Source organism: Canis lupus, chromosome 15 (assembly GCF_003254725.2).
Source record: "Canis lupus dingo isolate Sandy chromosome 15, ASM325472v2, whole genome shotgun sequence".
In the NCBI taxonomy this organism is placed as follows: Eukaryota; Metazoa; Chordata; class Mammalia; order Carnivora; family Canidae; genus Canis; species Canis lupus.
Window position 1 is genome coordinate 47,729,650 of NC_064257.1, and position 26,923 is coordinate 47,756,572.

Consider the following 26,923-nt stretch of genomic DNA (forward strand, 5'->3'; position numbering starts at 1 on the left):
GGGTGTCAGTAAGAGGCTTGAAGTGTTTTAAATAGAATAGGAAGTGACCAGACTGGATGTTATTTTTCACAAGGTAGTATGGAGCAGGCTTTTTGATAATTAACAATGAGCACAGACCTGAATGAAGAGAGCCAACCAGTCACCTGAATAAAGAGCTTCCTCACAGATAACATGAGAATCACTCCTAATTGGGGCTACTTTCATGAGTGGGAATGTTTTATTGTCTTCCTCAAGTGTGTTAAGGTGGAAAAGAATTTAAGAACTACTGATGAATTCTAAATGTTTCCTCATGGCCCAATCTTCCTTCTGAGTTCTGGACCTATACTTTTTGCCTTGCAGACATCTCATAGATTTCCCATGGGTAGTTCAAAGTCAGTGTTGAAAACTGGACTCCTTTCCTTTCCTTCCCTCTCCTATCTGCTCTCCTCTTAAATCTTGTATTTCACAACCATCCACCAGGTAGCCCAATACAAAAAGCACAAAAACTGAGGAACTGTTCTTGACTCGTCTCTCTCTCTTATCTTTAAATCCATTCAAACCCAATCTCCTATCCTTTGCTCCATCTCTCCAGCCCTAACTCAAGCTATCATTATCACACACTGAATTATTGAAAAAGCATAGTGATTGTCTTCCCTCTAATTGTGTCACCTTCTTCCCCAATTCATTGCCCAGTCAGTAATTTTTCTAAAAGGTAAATCTATTAATGTCACTTATCTGCTTTAAAGTCATTCATTCCCATAAACTAAGTAAAAGCATAAACTCCTTAGCATGGTTTTTAAGGACATGCTTAATCTGACAGCCATCTCAGTTTCCTCTACTGCCAGTATCCTCCCAGCCAACTCTCAGCCTCTCATTGTTCTATCTCACCTGTGGTCACTGATATTGTCTTTCACTGTGCCTACAACTCTCTCAGTCTATGGGGGTCTATCTGACAAAATATAACTACTCCTGATTTTCTAGATTTCAATGTATTGGCACTATCCAAGCCCACACCAAACACAGCTGTTTGCCCACACCAGACACAGCTGTTTGAATTAAATACTCTTTCTAAGTTCTCCGATGGTACCTAACACTTCCTCAGTTATCTGCATGTCTCTCTAGACTAGATGCTCTATGAAATCACATAACAAATACGAAACTGGATTCAGTACATAGTAACTGTTATCAAAAATCTTTTTAAGTAATCTTAAATAAATGAACATAGTTCTCCTGGTAACTAGGAGCTAACACATTTATGTAATACATCTTTTCTGTTCAATGTCACCTGTGTCATGGGGTCACCTGTCCATGGATGGATTTCAGGATTTTCTTATTGTTTCTGTTTTGCATTTTGAGATAATAAGAGGAAATCCAGTCTTTATCAAATTTTCAAAGGCTTCTGTGACCTCCAAAAGGTTAAAGACCACTGGCCTATGCATGGGATATTGTTATGGTAACCTTAAAACTCAGATTTTTCCAGAATTATTCCGAGTTTATTTATTCAACAAATATTTATTCAGAGATAATTTTGAACACTTTCCTATTATAACTATCAGCTATTCAAATGCCCTAGAATTTCAGCATTTTTGGAAAAAGACTAGAATTTTAAAATTTAAATGATAAATATTGAAATTATGTAAAATCTTCAAGGCATCACAATGAGAAAAAAATGTTTTTTTTTTTTTTTTAGATCATTACTACTTATTCCAAAACACATGCAAACAAATAACACAGAGTTTTTAAAAGGCAAAGTACACTTTGAATGGTGGAAATAAATAATGCTAATAGTTAAATGCAGCAATCTCTATAGTACCTTTATGACTGATATGATAGTGCAGTGTTGCTTCATTATTTCTAAATAAACCCAAACTGGAGAATTTCATTGGAAATTATGGAAATTGTACAGTCTCTTGAGGTAGCTCAAAGTGACATTCTAGTAGACACTGTCTACAACTACAAGCTCTGAAGTAGCAGCCAAACAATTTGACTATGGAAATTTTCCAGCAGAGGGATCGCCAGGATACTGACAATTATCCAGTGACTTCTGTGCAGCCTCTAGAGCAGAAAGTCTATCAAGAATTCCCCCAACAACAACCCTGCACATAGACATGGCCCTGGAACCTGACAATGTGTGCATCACAGGCCTGCTGCATTAGCTGTTCAAAAGCAGGCAAGATAACATTAACCATATAAACATAGCAGCCATCCAACATACAAAGCACCATACCAGGGATAGAACAAAAAAGAAAAGCAATGACCATAGCAAATTTTATAACCAAATCAAAGTCAACAATCTAGTGTATATTGGCTCCAACTCTTTAAAAGTGCTTCCCATTCTTTTCATTTCAAATTCTATCTCTACATAGAAATACATTTTCCTTGTCAGTATCTCCTTTTTATCATGATCTTGGGCCCATTCTTTTTCTTTAAGTTTACTAGACTCATTTTTCTCCCAGAGGTGATGGATGACTTTATAGTTCCCTTCAGTAGCAGGAAATGCTATAATTTAACTAAATCATAATATAAATACATAATCATATGTATACATATGATATATAATATATATTTTATATGCTTACATATATACTTATATATTATTTCTCTCCATATATAAATGTAAGTCATTAGAGTACCCTGGTGAATTTCTATAACTATATCTTGTTGAATTAAAACAGCCATTCAATAGATATTTGTTGAATACTTACCATGAACCAAGCACTATTCTAGGCATTTGAACACAGTAGCAAACAAAACAGAAACCATGTAAACATATACAAACAACTAAATAAACAAGAAAAAAGCAGACAATAAGTGCAGATATTTAAAATAATAGGATTGTATATTATGTGCCAAAACAGCAATGTGGTGCTATAAATATGAAAATAACATGTACTCCCTAATAGTTAACTTATTTGTATTGCTTATGACAGACATGTAAACAAAGATCACAATATAGATACCTGGGCACAATAATGACCAAAAGAATAGAGATAATTTTTGCTTGATGGACCAGGGACAATGTCTCAGTACATATATTTAAGAAAGATCTTGAAAGATGAGTTGGAGTTTATCAGAAGATTAAGAAGGAGGAGCATTCCAGCTTAAGAGAACAACATCAGAACATAAGATACAATAGGAAACAGTCATGGAATTAAAGAATTTGGGCTTTGCTAAAGCACAGGGTATGAGTGAGGAAGCATAATGGGATGAAGATGAACAGTGGGCAAGTGCCATACCAGGGAGGTCATATGTATATCTTAGAGAATTCATACCATCTCCTACAGGCAAATAGGGCCACTAAAAGATTATGAGAAATGGAATAAGGTAATCAGAGTGCAATTTCCTTAATTGGATGTGACAGATTAGAAGGTATGTAGCAAGGACAATAATTAGGAGACAACTGTAGTTCTCCATGTGAGGGTTGATAAGTAGAAGTTGTGACAAGAAACAAAGAGAGGAAGAGCAACACAAGTAATTTACTGGTGATAATAAATTGAATATGGAAGTGAGGAAGTTAAAAGAGTCTAAGGAAACTCCAGGTATAGCTTGGACAATGGATGGTAGGATAGTTCATCAATACAGGTAGTATAGGGGGTGGTCTGAGATGGTGACATAGGAAGATCTTGAACTCACCTCTTCCCTCAAACACACCAAAACTACAGCTACATATGGACAATTCTCTCTGAAAAAGAAAACCAGTAGAACTGTTCCACTACAAGAGATAAAAGGATCATATCAAAATGAGTAGGGCCTACATTCAAGGGACACCGAGGGCTGTAGGGAAAAGAAATTCTCCTTCTAAAAGGCTCGCCTACAGTCTCACTCATCCCAGGACACAGCACAAAGGCAGCCATTTGAAAAGCACTTATACTATATGTGAAAGGGATTCCTTTGCTAATCTTACAGCATGCACTGAAGGGGCAGGGGACAGGTGGGACTCTCTTCAGAGATGGAGACACTGGAAGATGCCACTTTTGCATTCTTCCCTCACCCAGCTAGCACAGGAAGGTATGTGCAGATTTAGTGCCATCCTGATGCCTTGCTAAGGCTGGTGGGGCTGGATGATGGTGGCACTGGCTGGGGCCCATGAATGTGAGCAGTCACAACATTCTCCTGGTCCTTTGCTAAAGCCTGTGAGCATGAATGGTTGAAGTTTTGCTCTACTCCTTGGCTGGGACCAGCAAGTGCAAGTGACCATGACATTCTCCCACTCTCTTGTTAAAGCAAGCAGGCACACACACACACACACACACACACAAAGTACTCCACCCAAATACTATTAGATTTAACAAATGAATTCAGTAAAGTTGTAAGCTAAAAAATCAATATAAAGAAATAAGCTATGTTTCTTTATAGTAATAACAAGATATCAGAAAGGTAATTAAGAAAACAATCCTATTTACAAGAGCATCCAAAAGAATAAAATACCTAGAAATAAATTTAACCAAGGAAATGAAAGAACTGTTCTTTGAAAACTATCAGACACTGATGAAAGAAATTGAAGATGACATGAATAAATGTAAAAACATATTATGCTCATAGATTAGAAGAATTATATTGTTAAGATGGCCATACCAGCCAAGGTAACCTACAAAATCATTGTAGTCGCTATCAAAATAGCCATAGCATTTTTCACAGGACTAGAACAAATAATCCTAAAATTTCTACAGAACCAAACAACTCGAAATAACCAAAACAATCTTGTAAAAGAAGAACAAAGCTGGAGGTATCATGCTTCAGGATTTCAAACTATGCTACAAAACTGTAGAGATCAAAACATATAGATCAATGGAATAGAATAGACAGCCCAGAAATAATCCCACACTTATAAAGTCAAACAATCTATTAAAATGGAGGTAAGAATATAAAATGAGGAAAAGACAGTCTCTTCAATAAATTAATTGTTAAAACTGGACAGCTACATGCAAAAGAATGAAAGTGATTCACTTTCTTACAACATAAACAAAAATAAACTCAAAATGTATTAAAGGCTTAAATAAGATCTGAAGACATAAAACTAGAAGAAAGCACAGGTAGTAAGCTCTTGAGCATTGGTTTTAGCAGTAGTTTTTTAGATCTGTCTCCTTAGGCAATGACAACAGGAGAAAAATAAACAAATGGGACTACCTCCAATTAAAAAGCTTTTGCACAGCAAAGGAAACCATCAACAAAATGAAAAAGGAGAAACGAATAGGAGAAATTATTTGCAAATGACATATCAGATAAGGGTTAACATTCAAAATACATAAAGGACTCATACAACTCAATTTCAAAAAAAATCCAATTAAAATTTGGGCAGAATATATTTGAATAAATGTTTTCCCAAAGACATACAGATGGCTAATAGGTACATGAAAAGATGCTCAACTTTACTAACCATCAGGGAAAAGCAAATCAAAGCCATAATGAGGTATCACCTCACACCTGTCAGAATGGCTACTATCAAAAAGATAAGGAATAACAAGTATTAATGAGGATGTGGAGAAAAGGGAACCCTTATGCATTATTGGTAAGAATGTAAATTGGCACAGCTGCTTTAGAAAATAGTATGGATAGTCCTCAAAAACTTAAAAACAGAACTACCCTACAATCCAACAATTCCACTTGTGGAATTTTTTGAAGAAAACTACAACACTAATTCAAATATCTGTGCATCTCTATGTTCAATGCAGCATCATTTACAATAGTCAAAATATAGAAGCCACCTAAATGTCCATCAATAGATAAGTGGATAAAGATGTGATTGATACATAGATGATGGATAGATGATAGATGATAGATAGATGATAGATAGATACAATGGAATATTTATTCAGCCATTAGAAGGAATGCGATCTTGCCATTTTCAACAACATGGATGAATCCAGAGGGTATTATGCTATCTGAAATAAGTTAGGCAGAAAAAGACAAAAATATTGCATGATTTCACTTCTATGTGGAATCTACAACAAAACAAATGAACCAAAAAAACAAAGCATAAACATATTCATAGATACCAAGAATAAACTAATGGTTGCCAGACAAAATAGATCCTAGATAGTTATTTTGAAAGTCAAGATTGCTGCTTATGAAAGTTGCTCAGGTGTGTGGGTGTGTCTAGAGCTCTTTTTGAGTTAAATGTTTACACTATAAAGAGTATCCAGGAGTGTGGGAAGTGGAGCAAAGTTGTTTTATACAGACAATGAACAGATAACAAAACGGTGAAACAAAATTAATGCAAGAACAGACGGTGCCAGCCTTAGAATAAAAATGGTCCCAGAACTATTGAATTAAGGATTAAACCAGGCCTTTTGTTCAGATTCTCTAGTTTGACAAAATCTGAAACTGTCAGCAGAATAGATAATTCATAGCATTTTCTCAATGCAAAGAATGTAGTCAGAACTTTATTTAGAAAAACCATAGATATATTAACCAGGCAACTATTCAAAACTCTATTTGCTTAAAATCTACATAAGAAAATTTATATACATTATATTTAACCCATGCTTTACCTTGACCATTATTCTCTGGAATCTTTTGCGTTCAAGCCATCCTCTGACATAGGCCTGCATTAGGATGACCATTTTAACGACTTTTTTGATATTTACAAATTTGGTCCTTTCCCGGAACACTTGGAAGATTTCTATGTGTGGTCCAATTCTTTTAACTTTATTGTCAAGCTTCCCACTTTTACTTAGAATAGACTTTATCCTAAAAATAAAATATAAATATAAAACTTCCTTATTATAGTTAATAAGAAAAATAACCACTTCTTAAAAGTCTTAAATTCATTTTAATGCTAAATGTATTAAAATAGGAAATGTATTATAATTTGTATATAGGTTTCATGTATACATCACCTGAACATGTCAATAGGATTTTCCAAAGAAGTTTGAACATGCCAGAATTAATATAACATATATATAATGAAACTTCTGAAGAAAGGAAATCCAAAAGAAAGCAAATTTTTCAAAGCTTATCCATAACTATTTAAAAGAGTAATATAAAATACTTAAGGAACAAAATATTTTCATATGACAGAACAAGTTAGTCAAAATAACTTTACTATCCCAGAAGCTACTTTAAACTAAAGACTACTTCAAAATTATTTGGCACTGATACTCTGTTTACCAATCATCTGAAAAGTTATTTTATTCTCCAAACACTCTCAATCAAAAGGCATGATAGTGTATTGCTGAAGTCATGGACTACAGGATCACAGAAGTAAGCGACCATGATGGAAATCATGACAAGCCCTGACATCAGGCTGGTTCTTGAGAAATCCTGTTCTACTTTGTACAATGGGCATTATTTTTCTTCCCTTAGTGACTAAAATGTTGGGAGTCTAATTTTAATTATTTCACCCACACATCTAGTCTCTGTTGGGTGGTAGATGGTGGATGACAGGGAATCCCAGCTCAGTCTTTTTCATTTGTCTTTATTATAAGCCTTGAAGTTAATGATATTGCCTTATATTATATGTTGTTTGAACACCAGTATAGCTAAAAATATTTAAAAGACAATTTTGTTCCCACTAGAATGAAGATCAGCTCCACATCAAGAGACATTTATAACAAGTATTTCTTAGAGATCTTTTTTGACTCCCTTCCTACTCCCAAGTAGCCACAACTGATCAGTGAAATTTGCTCAGGCACAGAAAACTGTGTTCCATATTTACTTTTGACCTATGGTTAAAGATGTAGAACTAAGTCTGTTCATTCTCTTCATGCTTGTGTGTGTAAATGAAAAAATTCTTACTCTCCTTGCAAGAGAAAAAAAGTTAGCTCTGTATAGTGTTCTCGTTACTACAGCTCTTTTGTATCTGTGACTGGTTCTTTCATTCCATTTCTTGAGAAAACTTTTTTACTTTTTTTTTTTAAGATTTAATTTATTCATTCATGGGAGACACACAGAGAGAGAGAGAGGCAGAGACACAGGCAGAGGGAGAAGCAGGTTCCATGCAGGGATCCCGATGTGGGACTCGATCCTGGGACTCCAGGATTACGCCCTGGGCCGAAGGCAGGCGCGAAACCACTGAGCCACCCAGGGATCCCCAAGAAAACTTTTTTATATTAATGAGTCAAAACTATATCATTTTGTGTTCTGGAGAAATACCCCATTTAGACAAAGCTATCCAGAAAAGATAAAGAAAATGAAGCAAATTTTTCAGTTTGCTTAAATTAACATTGATTTTGTATAGCTTAGAAGAGAGCTCCTTCTAAGAGGATTTTTGTTTCATTAATATACCAATTTTTATGAATGGGTCCTTGATATAGGAGATAAACTGGTAATGTAGATAAAATGTTAATGATTACTTCTTGCTGTCCAGAGTTTCAAGACCTGCAGTGAAATCTAAAGAATTCTAAGTTCCTGACTTCTTTCTTTCAGAAGAAATAAGAGGGTTTTTTTTTTAAGACTTTATTTATTTACTCATGAGAGACACAGAGAGAGGCAGGACATGGACACAGGGAGAAGCACGCTCCCTCCAAGGAGCCCGATGTGAGATTAGATCCTGGTCCCAGGACAAGCCCTGAGTTGAAGGCAGATGCCCAACTGCTGAGCCACCAAGGCATCCCAAGAAAAGTGTTATTGAAATACCCAAGTGAGCCAAGTTTATACCCTAAGTTCTTTACTCTAACAAGAAAAGAGAAATAAATCTTAAAGGGATGTATATGACTGTAAAGTGGTATGTGATATGTATTGTTGAAGCACAAGAGCTCTGCTGGTCTCTTAAGTTGCCTTGAATGTCACAGAGTTCTTAGTCAAAGTGTGTGAAAAGTGAAAAGTGTATGAGTGAAAAGGAGAGAATGAGAGAGAATTGAAATTAATTATTTTGATTAAAAGCTATAGTTAATATGAGTGATTAGAACTATATTAAGTAAAAGAATTATGAAGAATTGCAAACATTTATAAAATGATGGATATGTTTTTGTCTGTTTTTATCAACTTAAAAAGAAAAAAAATGTTATCTTAGGCCTTAGACATACAGACTTTGATCAATAGTATGCTTCTAAATAACTGGAACGCTAAAAATAATGGAAAGGGAAACTTGAGGCTGAAGAATAATTTATAGAGGGCTTGATGTAAAATGATTTATATGTACAAATAATAGATTTAAAAAGAAGCTATAAAATATATCAAATTTTGAACAAGTTAAGTCAATTTTGATGAGCTCAATCATAAAATAGAGAATGATCCTTGACTACAAAATGTTATTTAAGTTCTATACGAAAAGAGTAAGATTAGAATTTGATTTGCTTTCTGTTACATTGACAGCCTGAGTTTTGAATCCATACTCTGCTCTTTATTTAACAAAAAATCATTTAGTGCCTTCAATATAGTTTGCCTAGAAAACAAAAGCTATTTATACCACAAAAATATTCCCTTTATTGTAATTATTTTTTTGTTCTTTCTGATATACTTCTTGCAAAATCTGGTATTCCTAATATTTAATGTTGCTGTAGCTGTGTTACATTTTTTTTTTTTTGTACTCTAAAGACATCTATGACTTTTGCTCATACTTTGGCTCTTCTAAGAACTCTTTCCAATACTGTTTTCCCAAAGTTCAAATCCCAAACTATTATGATGTATTTTAACCTATCTTTTGGGTGTCCCAGATGACTGCAAGACCATACCAAAGATTTTCTTCTTCGCTATCTAAAAGGAGGGATGCTTGAAATGGTAAAATATGTTTAACATAGTTCTATAAATAAACCAAAGATGACTCTTGTATAATGTTGTTTACTTCTTACATCAGGCTAGCACCATTAGCTTAAAAGCCTGCTGGATCCAAACTAAAAATTCTTAGGCATCCAATTCTTTTTTATATTGCCCCCAAAGACTATATTTTCAGCCTTTTAGAACCTTCCTGCTTTGCATATCACCCAAAACTGCAACCAACACCTGCTACCCATAGATAAGATAAACCTTAGGGCTGTAAAAGACCTCAATCCACTGCTGCTCTTCAGAACTCTCCGACCCAGAGACTCCCCATCTTGCTGCTGAGTGACAATACCCAGATAGGTAAGCCCTCTCCTTGACCCCCCTCTCCTGTGGGAGTTCCTTTTCCCTCTTCCCCTTCTGGGTAGTGTTTCTATGTCATTATCTCTGGAAGGTTTTCTGCTCTGAAGGACAACCCCTCTCATGCAAATCTGTCCATGTAATGCCCAAATATAGCTTGCTATGTGCTACTGCAACCTCATAGCCATCTTTTCCCTGATTAGCCCCAAGATCCTTGAACTCATTACAATCGTCCATAGTTTTATTTAACTAAGAGCTATATTGAGAGCTGCCCTTTTTATCGAAGTCCAAAATATGAAAAGAGATAACTAATTTTTAAAAAAGTTCCACCTCAAGTTAAATATATAGCAACTAAAATACTATTAATATAAATGTATTAGAAGCTCCCTGTGGTAAGTTGTTTGCATTGATGGCCAATTAAAGCTTCCTTATATCTCTATCTTCACAATGTAATTTTTACAGCTCCACTCATCAAGAGGTAGAATCTGTTTACCCACCTATGAATGTCAGCTGACACTGTGACTTGCTTTGACCAAAAGAATCCACTGGAAGCCATATTGTTCTAGTTTTTTTTGTTTGTTTGTTTAATTCATGATAGAGAGAGAGAGAGATAGAGAGAGAGAGAGGCAGAGGGAGAAGCAGGCTCCAAGCAGGGAGCTTGACGCAGGACTCGATCATGGGACTCCAGGATCAGACCCTGCCAAAGGCAGGTGCTAAACGCTGAGCCACCCAGGGTTTTCAGCATGTGCCTGAGAGGCCTCAAACAGTTCTATTCTCTGAACCTTATATCTACTGAGGAACAAACTAGCCAGCCTCTAAAGGTTCAGACAAGAACATGGAGAACAGACAAGTTGTACCTACTAAAGCAAACCTGGGCAGCATCAGCTGAATCTCACGAGAGATAATAGCTGTTGTTTTAAGTCTGGTGATGCTATCATAGCAGTAGATAACTAATATACATATTTAGAAAAAAATAATATACATATTTACATTTTCTACCCAAAGGCTAATATAATAACTGTCAAATCGATTTTTAAAATTATTTGTTTCAGAGGTAACTTGTCTCCATCAAGAAGTAATACTCATGATGAACATTTTATGGGATAAATTGTTTTAAAACTTGAAGTTTATCAGTGCCCTCATTGTGAATAATATGTTCTTATTTCACGGAGATCAATGATTGAGTCCTTATGGAATGAATGTGTATGTCCTCAATAGAGGATTCCATTCCTCTCCACTCTGAGATTGTTGGTTGTACATCAAGTATATACTAAACATAACCCTTTTAGTCATATCTTCAACAGGTGGCTTCTGACTTTCTCTCGTACTTGCCCAAAGCCCCTAATACAACTTATAGCTCATAAATTATGTCTTCTGCAAGAAATATCAAAATAATGATCGCCTTATAAGAAATGCATTTTCTTGGGGCAGCCCGGGTGGCTCAGCGGTTTAGTGCCACCTTCAGCCCAGGGCGCGATCCTGGAGACCCAGGATCGAGTCCCACATTGGGCTCCCTGCATGGGGTCTGCTTCTCCCTCTGCCTGTGTCTCTGCCTCCCTCTCTTCTGTGTCTCTCATGAATAAATAAATAAAATCTTTTTTTTTTTAAGTTGGGAATTTTTTTTTTTTAGATTTTATTTATTTATTCATGAGAGACAGAGACAGAGAGAGAGAGAGAAATTTTTTTTAAAAATAGAAATGCATTTTCCTAAAAATTTCTAGTAGAACGAAAAGACTTAATGACTTGAGGTTCTCAATTTAAACCAATATCATAAACATGAACCTCCTGTGTGTGGCTTTTTTCATCCACAAACAGACAACTTTATGTGGATCCAAGATCAGCAGAATATAATTATCTTGGACTGAATAAATGAATTATATTATGATAAATATTAATTTTTTATTAAAAATATGAGAAAATGCTTTCTTTCTTTATGAGGATCGACTTACAGATTTCAGCTTATTTGGCCATACTTGTACAAACTAGAATGAAACATCTGATTAATGGCATGTGACTGGTTCCTAACAACCCCTCAGAACTTCAGAGAAAAAAGTGCTAATGAAAATTTTAATGTAGATCTTAAGAAATCACCAGAAATAAGGGTGCCTGGGTGGTTCAGTAGGGTAAGTGTCTGACTCTCGATTTTGGCTCAGGTCTGATCTCAGGTCATGTGGTTGAGCCCACTTGGGCTCTGTCCCTCCCCCCGAATGCTCTTTCTCACTGAAATAGATAAATAAATCTTAAAAAATAAAGAAATCACCAGAAATAATACTATAGAAATTAAGAAGACATATTAATTTATTTTATCAACAAAATAACATAGCACAATAATCCAATACACACAAAATGTCTTTTTTATAGAAGTATTTATTTATAAAGTTTTAGTAAGAATCAATACTTTTTTTTTCCTACCACAATGTAATTGAAAAATCTAGTTTGTATCTCACTTTTCATACTAAACATCACATTTAAAGGCAAGTCATTTACTTAGGTGTGGTGGTTCCTACTCATGGGCATGGACTCTTATTATGTGAAAATTATTGCCATAAGTCCTAAATAATAAACAGCCTGGTACCTCTGCCACTGGCTATGAAATTCCCATCAGACAAAATAAACTTTTGGACAAACAAGGAATATTAAGAAAACATTAGATATTAACAAGAGAAAAAGGAAGCTTATACCATTATATATAATGTAGGTAAAACCTAGAAAAGGAAAATGGAAGGATTCCTGAATAACAACCTCAGTACAAAAATGATAAAGACAACAAAAACATTTCTGCCACATAAAATCACTTTAAAAGATGATAACACTAGGGAATCTGTCAATCTTCTTGACAGAAGTTACTAATGCCTTTGTATCATATGCTTGTAGTTTTGCTAACCATACAGTATAGACACTTTTTTTTTTTTTTTTTTTTTTTTTATGATAGTCACAGAGAGAAAGAGAGAGAGAGGCAGAGACACAGGCAGAGGGAGAAGCAGGTTCCATGCACCGGGAGCCCGATGTGGGATTCGATCCCGCGTCTCCAGGATCGCGCCCTGGGCCAAAGGCAGGCGCCAAACCGCTGCACCACCCAGGGATCCCACAGTATAGACACTTTTATGCCTTAATCAACACTTCTTATTCCATCTTTGCTATCGAAGCTGGCCCAATAAAATACCAAGTTAATGATAGTGAATAAAAAGTGCCGTACAAATTTTTGTCAAAACCCTGACTGACTTATATGTGCAACCTGACCACAAAATAAGACTCAGAAGCAAACTGGCAACCCATCTTCCCCTCAATTGTACACATGCTGCCTTACACTCAGAAAAAGAAAAGCACCTTCTATCCTATGATAAACACAAGTACAAGCAGACTTTGGAGATAGTGGCAGGTTCAATTCAAGACCATCCCAATACAGTGAATATCAAAAAGTGAATATTGCAATAAAGCGAGTCAAATTAATTTGTTGGTTTCCCAGGGCATATAAAAGTCATGTTTATACTATACTGTACTCTATTAAGTGTACCATAGCACTTTGTCTAAAAAAAAGAAAAACCCAATGTGCATACCTTCCTTTAAAAATACCTTATTGCTTAGGGATGTCTGGGTGGCTCAGCGGTTGAGCACCTGTCTCTGGCTCAAGTCGTGATCCCGGGGTCCTAGGATCAGGTCCCACATCAGGCTCCCAACAGGGAGCCTGCTTCTCCCTCTGCCTATGTCTCTGCATCTCTCTGTATGTGTCTCATGAATAAATAAAATCTTTTAAGAAAATACTTTATTGCTTAAAAAATGCTAACCACCATCTGAAGTTTCTTTTTCTTTTTAAAAGACTTTATTCATTTATTCATGAGACACACACACACACACACAGAGAGAGAGGCAGAGACACAAGCAGAGGGAGAAGCAAGCTCCATGCAGGGAGCCCGATGTGGGACTTGATCCCGGGACCCCAGGATCACATCCTGGGCAGAAGGCAGACGCTAAACCACTGAGCCACCCAGGGATCCCCCATCTGAAGTTTCTTTGGGTCGTAATCTTCTTGCTGGTGCTGAATTTTGCCTCCATGTTGATGGCTGCTGACTGATCAGTGTGGTAGCTGCTGAAGGCTGCATTTCTTAAAACAAGACAATGATAAAGTTTTTCTCATCGACTGATTCTTCCTTTAATGAACGATTTCACTGTAGCATGTGATGCCATTTGATAGCATTTTACCCACAGTAGAATTTCTTTCAAAATTGGAGTCAATCTCCTCAAACTGCTACTTTATCAAGTAAGTTTATGTAATATTTTAAATTCTGTCATTTCATCAATGTTCATAATATCTCCACCAGTATCAGATTCCTTTTCAAGAAACCACTTTCTTTGCATCCATGAGAAGGAACTTACCTGTTCAAGTTTTATCATAAGGTTGCAACAGTTCAGTCACAACTTCAGGTGCTACTTCTAATTTTAGTTTTCTTTCTGTTTCCACCACATCTGCAGTTACTTCCTCCACTGAAGTCTTGAGCTCCTCAAAGTCATCCATGAGGGTTGGCATCAACTTCTTCTAAACCCCTGTTTGTGTCAATATTTTGACTTATTCCCATGAATCACAAATGCGGTTCATGGCACCTAGAGCAGTGAACTCTTACAAGAAGGTTTTCAGTTGACTTTGACCAGGTCCACCAGAGGAATCACTATCTGTGACAGTGACAGCCTCGCACATGTAATTCTTAAATAATAACACTCAAGGGTCTAAATTACTCCTTGACCCATGGGCTGCAGAACAGATGTTATATTAGCAGTCACAAAAATGACATTAATCTCTTTGTCCACCTCCACCAGAGGTCTTGGATGACAAGGTGCATTGTCAGTGAACGGTAATATTTTGAAAAGAACCTTTGAAAAGAAAACCTTCTAAGCAGTAGGTTTCAACAGTGGGCTTAAAATATTTAGTAAACCATGTTGTAAACAGATGTTCTGTTATCCAAGATCTATTGTTCCATTTGTAGAGCACAGGTGGGTAGATTTAACATCACTCCTAAAGGTCCTTAGATTTTGGGAATGGTAAATGAGCATTGCCTTCAACTTAAAGTCACTAACTGCATTCACCCCCAACAAGAGAGTCAAGCCTCTCCTTTGAAACTTTGAAGTCAGGAACTGATTTCTCTCTAGCTCTGAAAGTCCACGATGGCACTTTTTCCTGTATAAGGCTGTTTTATTTACAATGAAAATTTGTTCTTCACTGTAGCCACCTTCGTGAGTTATCTTAGCTGGATCTTCTGAATAACTTGCTGCAGCTTCTCCATCAGCATGTGCTACTTTATCTTGTACTTCTCTGTTACAGAGACGGCTTCTTTCCTTAAACCTCATGAACCAACCTCTGGTAGCTTCCAACTTTTCTTCTGCAGATTCTTCACCTTTCTCTCAGCCTTCACAGAATGGAAGAGATGTAGGGCTTCGCCCTGGCTAGATTATACTTTGGTTTAAGAGAATCTTGTGGCTGCTTTGATCCTCTATCCAGACCACTCAAACTTTCTCCATATCAGCAATTAGACTTTCGCTTCCTTATTCATGTATTCACTGAAGTAGCACTTTTAATTTCCTTCAAGAAAATTTTCTTTGCATTCAAAACATGGGTGTTTGGCACAAGTCAGCTTATCTGGACTTTCGACATGCCTTCCTCACTAAGCTTAATCATTTCTAACTTTTGGCTTAAAGTGAGGAATATGCAACCCTTCCTCTCACTTGGACACTTAGAGGCCATTGCAGGGTTATTGATGGGCTCAACCTCAGTATTGTGACTCAGGGAATAGAGAGGCTTAAGGAGAGGAGAGAGATGGGGGAACAGGCAGTTAGTAGGCAGTTAGAACACACGCATTTACGGATTATTCTTGCCATCCCAAATGGGTGTGGTTTGTAGTGCCCCAAAACAATTACAATAGTAACAATAAAAGTCACTGATCACAGAACCATAACAAATATAATAACTATGAAAAAGTTTGAAATGTTGTGAAAATCACCTAAATATGACAAAGACACACAAAGTGAGTAAATGCTGTTGGAAAAATGTTACTACTGGACTTACTCAATGCAGAGTTGCCACCAACCTTCATTTTGAAAAAAAAAAAATGCTACTATTGGCAAAGTGCAATAAAATGAAGCACAGCAAAACAAAGTATGCCTGCAATTCTCTCTAGACTGACCTCTAAAAGAAATAGAAATTGAGAAAAGTTGTGTGTATGAAAATATCAATCATAGTTTCATTTATGATGGGTGAAATCCAGAAACAAATATCTGAGTAAATTGTGTTATATCCAATCAATAAATTATGAGATCATAAAAATGATGTTTATGAAGATTATGCAATAATTTAAGAAAATGCTTACGATTCCAAAAAATGATATTAGGAGAATGAAGACATTAAATTATATGCATTATATGATTGCAACATTATTTTTAAATGACGTATATAAATAAGTCCAAAAAGAAGCATGCCAAAATATTATTAGTGATTGTATTAGTGCAGTTGTTCTAAATCAAGGGTGGCATCTAAGAAATTTTTTTAAGGAACTCCTGCTTTGGGCCTGTCCTCATAGATTCTGATTCATTAACTCCTCTAGTAAAATGAAAATCCATGATTAAACGTTAGGTTGTAAAGAAAAACTTAGGTTTAAAGAAAAATGCTTATGGTTGACCACTGAACAACATGGGTTTGAACTGTGCAGGTCCACTTATATGTGGATTTTTTTTGATACTTTACAGTTCTATAAATGTATTTTCCTTATGATTTGCTTAACATTTTCTTTTCTCTGGCTGACTTTATTGTAAAATATGGAATATAATAGATATAACATACAAAATGTGTGTCAGTTGACTTTTTATTACCAGTAAGGCTTCTGGTCAACAGTAGCTAAGCTTTGGGGGAGTCAAAAGTTATATCCAAATTTTTTATTGTGTGGAGGGTCAGCACTTCTAACCCCTATGTTGTACAATGGTCAACTCTATTTGTTTCTTGTTTTCTGCTTTGTTCAGACTTTCTGAAATTGACTGATGTGCATTGTACAACATAGAAGAAACAATAATTAAATCCATTAATAGCAATAGTAGCTGCAATTTTTTATGAAATATTTGTTTCAGATATATTTTATCCTTTAATCCTCAAAATAATTTTATTGGTTGGGACGCCTGAGTTGCTCAGCGGTTGAGCATCTGCCTTCAGCCCAGGGCCTGATCCTGGATACCCGGGATTGAGTCCCACATCGGGCTCCCTGCATGGAGCCTGCGTCTCCCTCTGCCTGTGTCTCTGCCTCTCTCTCTGTGTCTCCGCGAATAAATAAATAAAATCTTTTTAAAAATAATAATATTATTATTGGATATATGTTACTATTCTGATTTTATACATTGATGCAAAAGAAATTAGGTGACTGCCAAAGGTCATGAAGCTATAATTAGCATAGTCAGAATTCAAAGCCCTTCTTGCCTTTTATGTGATAAAATCAAAAGAAAACACAATCGTCATGACTTCAGAAGATTTGGCCTTGGAAATCCCCAACCCCCAAAAGGTTAGGATGATTTGGGTGACTGGCTTTAGGTTTATCTTCTTTTGTTTGTTTCAGCAGTACTGAAACAATACAGTCATACCACATACACTTAGATGGAGGAAATGCGTTGTGACTATCAAATATATGGAGGTTAAGTAACCTTGGATGAGAGAACCAGCCAGTAGGAATTATCTTTTGCTTACCCTCTAAGTGTTATTTTAAAATTTATTTTCTTTTACAATGTCTTACCACAATTCTGATAGGGAGATAATTCTCATGTTTACAGATTCTTAACCACTACAGAGACTTTATAAAACTCCTCTAAAAAATCTTAATGAAGATAAAAATGTGAGTCATAAGAAGCTAGATATAAAACCAGTTTCCACCACTGAAGAGACCACCTCCTTGGTCCTCAGGCCACCTCCTACTAAAGTCACCCTAAGAAAGCTTGAGAGAAAGACTAGTACTTACTGTATAGCTGAACTTGACTTTTTCACTTAAAGTTTGACAAATCTATGATCGAGATATGAAATCAAATTGTTTTCATTGAGAGAATAAATCATTAAGCAAGATTACATGTGAGAAAAGATACATAAGTTAATTAGTAAGTTAATCATGTCTGAACATTAGACACTGAGCTTGGCAAACATTTGAACAGGGAATTTCCTTTCAACTGTTAACGCTTATAGGGTAATATATATTAAACACTAAATCAGTTTTAGAGTTTGGTTCAGATATTGCTACTAATTAGTTTTGGCTGATATTGAAGTATTTTGTATGCTCCATTTATAAAAGCACTGCTTGCCCATCTGTTCATAGGTTGAAAGTGATTAAAGGATACTTATTTTGGCTGTTGTAAAAGCCAAATACTTTTTAAGCTGCAAATATGTGACAAAACCAGTTGAGGTTGCCAAGTTCAGAAATATATTAAAAGAGATTTGTGATGCCTCCCTCCCCCAATTCCTCTTCCAACCTACATTATGGAAAAGTAAATATCACTGTTTTCTCGATTAGACTAGCATGCCTCTTTGTCCAAATGCTTTGCAATTTCGTTATAATTTTCACAATTTGCCCTGATTTGGATCCACTGCTACCAAGCTGTGTTGGGGGCTTTCGTTTCCTGTATGTGCAGCCTTGAAGTAGAAACATGTGATGCCCTCATGCTTTGAATGCCAGATTTGAAAGCAACATGGATAATGAGCAAAATAAGTTTGTAGCCTACTTTAATCCCCTATATGAGGTCTGTTCAGTTTGAAAACAATGCATTAAGTTCAGCATGGAGTTTTTTTAAGAAAGAAAGAAAGAAAGAAAGAAAGAAAGAAAGAAAGAAAGAAAGAAAGAAAGAAAAAAAGATTTTTAAGAACAGGGATATACTACATTTCCCTGAATAATATAGCCTTTATACTATTTAATACTCCATTTCTGAGCCTTCCCAAGGATTTAGTACTTTATGCTAACAAAACCTGTACACATCAAAAATCAGAGGAGGGTCCCAGGACTTCTAAAAATAAGATACAGTCTCCTAAAGTGGAAGATAACACCATTTTAATTCAGGCAAAATGTCTAGTTTCAATATCTGAATGAAATGCAGTTCCTCCTTTTCCGTATACACTCCTTTTATACCTTGTGATCATTCCTCATGATGTCAACCTGCCCAACCCCTGAAAAACCATGTGGTCCTCGTACTTTTGGCTGCTCCCAGTTCCACAGCAATGTCTTTAACTAGATCATATAAAAGAGTGGAAGTTGATATTCTATTAAAAGCCTCTTGGGGTATTTGCTTTAAACAGTTTACTACCTGAAGTTCTCTAACTAGTACCTATCCAAAAATGCAAGTGATATAGGATTTCAAAATCCTGAGAGGATTTTCTCTCCCTGGCCCCCTCACAACTGATTTTTCCCTTAAAGAAATTATCCCAGCCTATTATGTCATATCTATGGAAAGATGGGTTGTGTTATTACTGCTGCTGCTAATTGGTTTCAATTTATCAACAGCTTTTCCTCAAAACAATTTAGAAATATCTAAATTCCAAACTCAGTTCAAAAAACACAATTATTCTTTCACATATAAAAATTTTGGAGGAGCACAATTCATTGTGAATTAAAATGAAATTGTCATTTTACATAGTAGAAAAACAAAGTAGGAAGGAAATGCTATTTTTGTTCAAATTTAATTGATTCTGTTTTATGGTCAAGGTAATCTATGATGCACTTTCAGGGACTTCTCTTTAATACAAACATTGAAAATTCCTTTTTATTGTGCCTACATGTTTTATCTGTAGGGCACTGGGAAAAATTACCCTGAAGATGACTGAAATGACTAGGATGTTCATGCCAAAGGTGTAATGGGAGCTGATTTTTCTGTGGCATGGTGACCAGAGTTGTCAATTTTTCATGAGCTTATCTATGAAACAGGGAACATGAATTGTCTACTATTCCTCCCAATACAGTAATTTGCTTATTCCTCTTGGGGCAGCCCTCTGCTCCTGACCCGAGCTTCAGGCAGTCAGGGAGGAGAGTTGGCTCTACTCGTTGCCATCTGGCTCCCTCATCTCTGTACAAAAAGGGCAGGCAATGAAGGCTGGTGCCTGTTCACAGATTCCTTGTCCCTAGAAGAGAATTCAGGTGACTCTAAAAACAGTTTCTGATATTATTCTCAATATTGCAGTCCCAACCACTTAATATATCATTGACAGGAATTTGGAGACCCTCATGCAGGCACACAGAGTGATGGCAGACTGTGGCAGGTCCGATTCTATTAGAAAAGCAGGAACTGTGGAGAGTCTTCTGCATAACCCAGAGGAGAAGAGAGGTGGTACTTTATAGTCCCCTCCCTATACTCTGCCTCCTTACTCTCCCTCTGTGAGTTCTACCATGGAAAAGTAATTGAAAATCTGATTTTCCATGCTTGAAACATTCATTCATCCCCATTCTGCTCGTGGGCATGATTACTGTGATTTAGAGATGAGAGTTTCTGTGTGGTTTTTTCCTCCTATTATTCTGCTTGTTGCTCCTTGGACATTTTCATTCTGATTCTATGTAGGAATCACACCTTCACAGAGTCTTCCCCTTTAATCAGACCCAGCCATCCTGCTTCACAGGTACTGATTCTGTATAGTCTGTTTCTTCCTTACTCACTGCTGCATGCCTCAGCAGACACTGGCGGAATTAGGAATATCCTATGCATATGAGACACAACGTAAACTCAAGACTTTTCTAGGATCTTAGCCATCTCTACTCCAGGGAAGAAAGCAGAAGTCCCCAGTTCAGCTTGTAGCTTAAGCCAATGTGCTCTAACTCTCTTTTACCAGAGAATCCAGCTATCAGAATTTGGTTACTCTGCATCTTCTTTGGCCTGCCTAGTGGTGTGGTGTTTTTCCATCCAAGTGGGCAAGTTTGGAAAAAACAGATGGTACTGATCTAATGATCTTTGGTGACTGTCACCGATGCTGGATTCTGGACACATTCAGAGATCTAGGCTGCCAATGGTCTACTGCCAGTCTTGCTCCTGCTTGGGTGTACATGTTCTTGAGTAGAATTCTTACACAGGAAAATAAGTAATAAAAGGAAGACACCAAAGGTCCACAATTAACAACTAAGAAGAAGTTTCAAAATTCTTGGCAATAGTCATAAGCAAGGGATCAACAGTTCTTGAAGATTCAGAGTAAAGCAAGTATTCTAAAAGCCAGGGAAATAGTCATTAGCCAGGAAACCTAAGGTAGGTGGAGGATCAGCACAAAGAACAAACCTAGCACCTCAAAATGACATCAGGGAAAAGAAATTGATAACTGAGGCAATTATTTGACCTAGGCTTAGCTACCTTTATCCTCTTTCTTGCACCACTAAGGAACGATCCTGAGGAAGGCAGGCCTGGAATACAGAACGTGCAGCTACGTGGTAGTATTTGACTTCAAGGTGTGTGAGTTTGGAGACGGTAGCATTTCCTAAGACATGCAGTTCTCTGGTAGCTATTTTTCTCAGATTTCTTCACAGTACAAATTTGGCACTGGAATACCATCAAGGTGATTTACCATAGCTCTCTCCATTAACATGATGACAGTAGCAGAGAGCAACTATGTCATCCCAGAAACCAACTGAGCTGGGAATCAAAGGGAACACTGGATATAGTCAGATATGCCCCCTAGCTTGCTACTCAAAATGTGGTCTGAGGACCAGCAGCATTGGCATCACTAGGAGTTTACTGGAACTGCGGTAACTCAGGCTGTACTGATTGTATGCTGCTCAAGAAGAATGGCCATCAGACTAAATACTCATAGGAGAAAACAGAAGCACAAACCAAGAAAAGATCTCATAAACAAAACTGAAGCTGTTCTTAGTTAAATTTTCTGGGCTCAGGCAAATAACTTTCCAGATTAATCTATTGATCTACTGTCTTTGAGAAACTGGACAATGAATGTGATGTGAGAATTCTGGAGAATGGTAAATGTCTTCACTTTCAAGGAGAAAAGAGTATAAGAATTACGAAGTTTGGACTAGTAAGTAAGTATGGACCAAATTTTATCAGTTATCAACTGGATGGTATGTAATTAAAGTAATAATGGTGTCAAGAGCCAGAATGTGCATAAAAAGAGTGTCATGCCATCTGGAATTTATTTCCCTTCTTTCATTCATTTTAATTTTATTATTATTATTGTTTTGTTTTTACCAGATTGCTATGCCAGGGAGTGATTTGGTTTTGGGTGAAAGGATAGATAGTATCATTACTATAGATAGATAGGGATAGAGAATATAGGAGAGAAGATTTGGAAAGGATAGAGAATATAGGAGAGAAGATTTGGAAAGAATACATAATGATTTCAGTTTTAAGAAATGGCTATGGGATATTCCAGGAAAGATACCAGAAAGCAGTATAAAGCTTGAAATAGAAGCTACACATGACTATAAAGGGAAGAAAATTCATTAGAAGAAAGGAAAGATTAAAAATGTAATTCATGCGTTGAACAAATATTCATTCATTCATTCATTCATTCATTCAGTGTATGATGCTTTTCTAGCACTGAGGATACACTAGTAAATAAAGCATAGAAACCTCCCTGTCCGCATTGGGCCTGTATTCTAGTGGGAAAGACAAACAGTAATCACAGTAAGCAACTTAACTACAGGATATGTTAGAAGGCATATGTGTTATGATAAAATAAATAAATAAATCAGGAAAGCAGTTCGGGAGTGCTAGCAGGGATGGAAGACATAATTTTAAATGTGTATCATGGTAGGTGTGGGACTCTTGAAAAGGTAATATGTGAGCTAATTATCTTAGGTAAATGTGGCAAGGAACTAAATCCAATGTTGGAATGTGATAGCTTTACTTGCAAAGCTCTGTAATTAGTTAATGTATATGACTGTGCAAATAATTCTGCTCAGACCTATGAAGATGCTTAGGTACCTTTCCTCCATCACTGCAATTACGTTACTCTGTAATTATCTCTGGTTGTATCACCCCGCTATACTCTGAATTCCCTGAGAGCAACAATTTTTCCCCATGTGCTTGGCAATATATATAGGGAGGAAAAGAGGGGTAGAGAGAGAGAAAAAAAGGAGAGATGAAAGGAGAACAAAATGCAGACACATTAGAATATCTGAGGTCTCATTGTTTGCTTATTTAGGGTTTTGTTTATTTTTCAGTTTTAAATAAATCTGCATATTGCCTTTTAGAAACTGCCCACCAGAACTGACATAATAATGGGCTTCATGCGTTGGTCCCCAGCATTGACAGTTTGGTCCCACTCTACATTGTATAGATAAAATCCCATCTAAAATATTGTGTTTTTCCTAAGCAACATACTGTAGAAGGGATACTTTGGAGTGTGGTGGGCACCTGTTCCTTTCCTCTGTTTTATTCCTCCTCTCTTTTGTAGAACTGCACGTCTATCAGTCCACTCATGTGACTCCTACATGATTTGCCTAGGGCTGATCATGTTACTCATTCTAGAAGGTCTGCCGGAATAATTCCAGGGGAAGGAGGTGGTTAGTGGGTGTGCATATGTAATAAGAGGCTGTTCCTTTTGGTGAGAGAGGAAGTAATAATTGCAAACAGCTAGAAATCAGCCACTTTTTTCTACCATGGGGAGAAAATATGTTATAGGAGATATTAAAGCCAAGCAAGAGCAAGCAGACCTTAAATAAATGAAAAGAGAATCCATCTTAAAGACATTACATTTGGCCTCTGAACAACATGGGGGTTAGAGGCACTGACCCCCCCGAGCAATAAAAAAATTGTGTATAATTTTTACTTCCCAAAAAACTTAACTACTAATAACCTACTATTGACTAGAAGCCTTACTGATAATATCCACAATCAATTAACACATATTTTGTATATGTGTCTTATAATGAAGTAAGCTGGAAAAAAGAAAATGTTACCAAGAAAATCATAAGGAAGAGAAAATAGACTATACACTACACTGTAAAAATCCTCCTATAAGTGGACCCTTGCAGTCCAAACCCACATTGTTCCAATATGGGGCCAACTGTACTTGAGTCTGTTGGACCAGTTGAGCCTGAGATGTTAAACAAAGAATAGATGCCCACCATTCTCTATCTTCTTGGAATCTCCTCTTACGTGAGCATACTGATTGAAGCATCAGTTTGCTTAAACTAGGTTGAATTATCATTCCAATGAAGATGTTGCAAAAACATTATAATGAAGGGCTTAATCTAAAAAGAGAAGACTGTTAATTAGGGTGGTGGCTTCATGAAGACAAATCAGAACCAATGGGTACCAGCTCAAGCTAGATGGGTAATGAGCTTCACACAGAGAACTGTCTGAAAGTCAGAGCAGTCCTGAGAATTAAATGAAATGCCACTTGAAGACAGGCATTATGAATCCCTGGAGTTTTTAAGTAAAGTCTTTGTGGGCACCATGCTATAAAGATGCACCCTTTGGATAGAAGGTTTCAGTAGAAAATCTCTAAGTTTCCTTAATCTTTGAGATTCTATTATTCTTCAAAGAAAGGACACAAAAGTGGAAGTATCATTGGAGAAATATTATTCCCCATAAATTTATTTTCATAAATCCTTAGACTGAGTACTGACCCAGAAAAAAACTGTTCATGGAAGATATCCAACCATAAACAAGAAAAAGTTACATTATTAGGTAACAAAATTTCTGAAGAGATCAAAGGCATCAGGCAGTAAACTGTAAACTTTTTTTTTAAAGATTTATTTATTTATTCATGAAAGACACAAACAGAGAGAGAAGCATAGTCACAAGCAGAGGGAGAAGCAGGCTCCTCGCAGGATCCCCATGTGGGACCTGATCCCAGATCCTGGGATCACGACCAGAGCCTAAGGCAGATGCTCAACCACTGAGCCACCCAGGCATCCTGGTAAACTGTACACTTGGGTTGAGATAAAATAAGAGGGCTTGACCCCTTCCAGGAAAAAATGGTAATTTCAGAGTTATAAAGGAAACATTCAAGTACCCACCTAAATTTCCAGACTCTGAAATATGAACTTCATACATATATGGCAATAAATGCACTATATTCCATTATATCAAAAAAAGAGAAAATTTAGAATAGTGTGATTTTATGTTTTAGCAACATATTACTCATATCCTGCTACTACTCTCCTTTTAGTTCCAGTATGCTACAAAATAGTAAGGAAGAAGTATGTAATTATTCCACATCTACATATTTACATGAACTATCTGCACACTTAAAATACTAAAGAATTAAAAAAAAAATAAGGAACTTAGGGGTTCCAAAATGGTACACTTTTTCATAGATGGTATATTCAAATAACATCTTGTCATCCAGAATTGAAACGGTTACTAAGAAGGTGAAACGCTGATGACTAACCTCTGAACTTATTACAACAAGAAAGTTAGTATTATGAATCAACAATAGAATGTTTTTCCTCTATGAATTACAGATCCATCAACTGTTCTGTTCTGTACTTGCAAATCAGTCCATCATTTTGAAAAAAACAATTATGCGCTTTAGAAATACAACAAAAGGAAAATTTATCACTGAGGTCTTATGAATCTGGAAGAGATTAACAGCTCACTGCAGAAAGACATCAAAAGAAAATAAGTGTCTTATTCATGGAATATAATAGGTTATCTGAAGGAAAAACAAGAAATTTGCCATATGTTTAGAGGTACTAAACAAATTCAAGTAGCTCTCAAAGAAGACTATTTATATATATAAGATCTTACAGAAAATAAAGGTACACTGTCATCATAATAGTACAATAGATTACAATCAATTTAGCTCCTAGCTCACAATTTTCACTTAGATATTGAGAATGGATTCATGTACACTGAAGCAATATTTCCCTTTACTGAACAATATAAACTGCATTTGATACTTTAAAGATATCCTATAAAAATAAGAGAAAAAAGGTTAAGCATTAAGAAGTTAATGAATAGATTTTCAAAAAGATGACGCTAGTAAAAGACAAGACCTCACTTCACTGAAAAATATCATGTCATCTTTACCTTTTTTGAGGTAAAAAATAAATACATATCCACAATTCTTGTACAAATTACATTTTGTAAACTAAAAATTAAGAGTTACATCTATTTGTCTTTATTTCTGGTTTGGAAATCTTATATTAGGTACATTACTTTAAAAAACAATTAAACTCACAAAAATATTCCTTTGACAATTCTAATTTAACTGAGATGGCTTGACTTTCATTGAAATGATTAACTCAACCTTCCTTTAATAATGGTTTCAGGCTTTCTCAACTCTAGTTTATTTATTTATTTATTTATTTTATTTTATTTTATTTTATGATTGTATTTATTTGAGAGAGACTGTGTGTGTGTGTGAGAGAGAGAGAGAGAGAGAGAGAGTATGAGCAGGGGGAAGGGTCAGAGGAAGAAGCAGACTCCCCACTCAGCAGGGAGCCCAATGTGGGACTCGATCCCAGGACCTGAGATCATGAACTAAGCCAAAGGCAGACGCTTGACTGAGCCACCCAGGTGCTCAACCACAGTTTAATCTTATGGGTTTCTAACTATCTGAAACTTAGAGAATTTTAACAATTTGAAAATTTATTATTTAAATTAAAACATTGAAGAAACAAACCATTCAAAACTCAGTTTTATAAATGTTCATCTATGAAAACTATATGAATGAAATGAATATTTACAGCAGAATTAGAAAATCAAGGCAATAAGATCACCTCTCATAAAAATACACACATATATATATATTAAAGAATCCAAAAATAAAAGCAAATAGCCTCTTTTTGGAGTCTACAACCTACTAAATTCAACCTAAATGTCCTGGATTTGAGGATTACAGCTCCTCGTTTAGTAGTAATCCTAATGACAAGTCTTCTATATATCTGTACACATATTTGTATAGGCAAATGTACCTAAGCACTACCATGCCATTTTTCTTCTCTTTCTGAATTTTGAGATCTTCACAGTTGAAAAAAACAGGGAGATAAGGCCCAAAAAA

The 26,923-nt window shown here is 36.1% G+C and overlaps 1 protein-coding gene across 7 annotated transcripts in view; it reads right to left on the reverse strand.

Annotated features, from left to right (window-relative positions):
* Positions 1 to 26,923, reverse strand: part of IQCM (IQ motif containing M) — a 429,271-nt gene that overhangs the window by 208,235 nt on the left and 194,113 nt on the right. For all 7 annotated transcript variants that reach the window (XM_025439271.3, XM_025439272.3, XM_025439269.3 and 4 more), the window contains one exon: positions 6,471 to 6,669. In XM_025439271.3, the coding sequence (XP_025295056.3) occupies positions 6,471 to 6,669 (199 nt within the window). The remainder of the gene's footprint in view (positions 1 to 6,470; positions 6,670 to 26,923) is intronic.